General features: G+C 42.6%; 1 protein-coding gene across 1 annotated transcript; it reads left to right on the top strand.

Annotated features, from left to right (window-relative positions):
* Positions 1–214: 214 nt before the first annotated feature.
* On the top strand, positions 215–2,370 carry LOC147141338 (uncharacterized). The gene is made up of 4 exons (XM_086043808.1): positions 215–443; positions 1,208–1,277; positions 1,384–1,665; positions 1,760–2,370. Exons 3-4 carry the CDS (start codon positions 1,420–1,422, stop codon positions 1,832–1,834), a joined length of 321 nt encoding a protein of 106 aa, XP_085899934.1. The 5' UTR covers positions 215–443; positions 1,208–1,277; positions 1,384–1,419; the 3' UTR covers positions 1,835–2,370.
* Positions 2,371–2,628: the final 258 nt, after the last annotated feature.

Here is a 2,628-nt window from a genome sequence, read left to right as displayed (position 1 = left end):
CAAAATAAAACAACATCTTCAACGGGGTAAAAAATAGAATATTCTCAAAAACAGAAACTAACTTGCTTATATTCCCCCCCCCCCCAAAAAAAAATATCTTCTGAGAAAATAGTTCTAAGAAGTTGAAAGCAATGTATTGCGCAATGTAATATAAAAGCATAACGTATTGTACCGTAATCATTTTCCCTGTGGGAGTATATCATGTCTAAGCTAACAAAACCATACATAAAAAGTCAAATGTGAGCCTCCTCCGCCCAGAATAAACTGCTCATATCATTAAAAAAAAACGTGCATTTGATGCATGTAACATATTTGCACAAGGTGTAAATGTATACAGTACGAGAGCTTTGTGAATCAATATACGCTTGCTATATAAGAAACGCGAACGGCCACGACCACTTCACCAAACCGCTTGCAGAAATCCAGCAAGACAAATCGGCAAGGTAAGTAGACATGCTACCATACCGCGTGGACGATACGACAGCTTTTATTTCATCTTAAGATACTTGCTGGTGCACCCCCTTCAAACTCTTCGTATTTGGTGTCACAGCCTAAAATGTCTTTTCATTCGGATATGTGGTGCGTCCCAACAATCATTTGGTTCCATTTTCGAACTGAATGCCAGACCGCCATTCCAATTTTTACCCTGCGCACCCCCACGGTTTAAAGTGGTTGTCGTTCTGTCCCGATGATTACGTTTTTCTTTTTCAGTTGTGGCTGGAAAGACGTCCTTATGTCATTGTCCGTGTGCCTCCCTAAAAATGTTTACCTTGCACACCCCCAAGGGTGCACTCAGCATAGCTCGGCAATCTCCGTCCTGAACAATCTGTGATGATATACTGCGTGTTAAAGAGGTTTCTTTGAATATAACGACCCATCGGCACAATTTGGTGCATTCACTCTCTCCCGTAGCAACCCGGCAAATTTTACCAAACTATTTCAAATCTCACTTATCCCGTCCCTTCTTTGTTAACCTGCCATTAAGATTTGAATCCTGCACACCCGTTGGGGTGCACGCCGCACATTTTGTTGGTCTGTTGGCGCACCCAGCTCTCTTACATGTGTGATAAGAAAATATCCATATGTATTTGTACAAACGATAAATGTTACCTTCAGCATGTTATTGTTCGAAGGGTCTTTTTCAATTCGGATGTAGCCACTCGTTGGCGCCCCCTGTCTTCACCATCTTGCGCTCGCTCTCTCCCAGGCTGCTGTGTTGACCATCACAATGAAGTTGCTGTTCTTGGCTGTCACCGTCGCCCTGCTGCTTATAGCAGGTGAACGTGTCACTCGATCGCTTGCAAGAATCCCACTGGTCGACATTTGGACGGCATCCGTGCATTTGACCGGTTTTGGTTTTGACGGTTGTTTTTCGGCACGCAGGTGCCGAACACCGCCACCATCACCCTGACCTCCACCATGACCATCACGACGATCTCCACCATCACCATCATCATGACCTCCACCGTGACCTCCACCATCACCATCATCATGACCTCCACCATGACCGTCACAATGACCTCCACCATCATCATCATCATGACCTCCACCATGACCATCACAATGACCTCCACCATCATCATGACCTCCACCATGACCATCACCATGACCTCCACCATCACCATCACCATGACCTCCACCATTAGGCGGAAGAGGACCACTCCGGTCAGTATTCTCGTCATCACGTGAGCTAGAAATGGTGTATAAGTATATTTTATACAGCGTGACGGGAAGTTTGATGTTCTCCTTTCCTTGACAGGAGTCACGGCAGAGTGCATCAAAGGACTCCTGCGGCCTTGACGTCCTTAAGAAAGTTGTTTTACCAAGCATTTAAAAAAAAAAAAAGCAATAAAAAAAATATTTGAGTGTACACTGTATTTCGAGTTTTTTTGTTGGTGTTGTGATTGAATGAATGCTGCGGTCTCCTCCTTTCACGAGGGGTTTTATTTATTTTTTTATCACGGGGCACGTCTCAGTTGCCTTGAGGAGTGGGTCATAGCAATGAATGAAATCTCAACAAACAAAATGTTTTCTTTTTAAGCAAGTGCAACATCAGTTGTTTAAACAGTTTGGATTTATATGCTATAAAACATCTTGCATTTGTAATTGCGTTGGATCCATATGAAGAAGAGTTGTCATATTTTTTTTAAAATGGCCAATCATGTTGTCGGCCGGAAGCTTGGCTGCACTGTTTATGAACCAAACATGTCTTAAAATAATCGTTTATTCTCTGAATTTCTAAGCCTTTTTTGGAGCCGAAACCTAATCCTCTCGTCTTTAAACCTTGCATTGAAACCCGAATGTGAACATTGGTCGACGTTTCCATGTACTGTACTTTCAACTTAAGTTTATTAATCCAATCTGTTTGCACAGGTTAAGTGTCAGCTACCAATGAAAAACATCACTTTGAATGGTGCCTTTTGGCTGTGTATTTGCGTTCCACCCTTGGAACATCTTATCAAAAAAATTTGACTCAATTTCCCTTAAATAATGCTCTTTCTCCAGCTGATTAAGGAGACAGCATGATTGTGTTTACACACCCCTGAAAGAGTACGCCCTGTGTCCTCAAATATGTACTTGTCACTGACCTTAGTGATGATTTTGAGTGAAACTGCATAAGGACAAGGT

Source organism: Filicampus tigris, chromosome 10 (genome assembly GCF_054856515.1).
Source record: "Filicampus tigris isolate MCC_2025a chromosome 10, RoL_Ftig_1.0, whole genome shotgun sequence".
Classification (NCBI taxonomy): Eukaryota; Metazoa; Chordata; class Actinopteri; order Syngnathiformes; family Syngnathidae; genus Filicampus; species Filicampus tigris.
The sequence above is the reverse complement of the archived record's forward strand: the minus strand, read 5'-3'. Positions and strand labels throughout refer to the sequence as shown.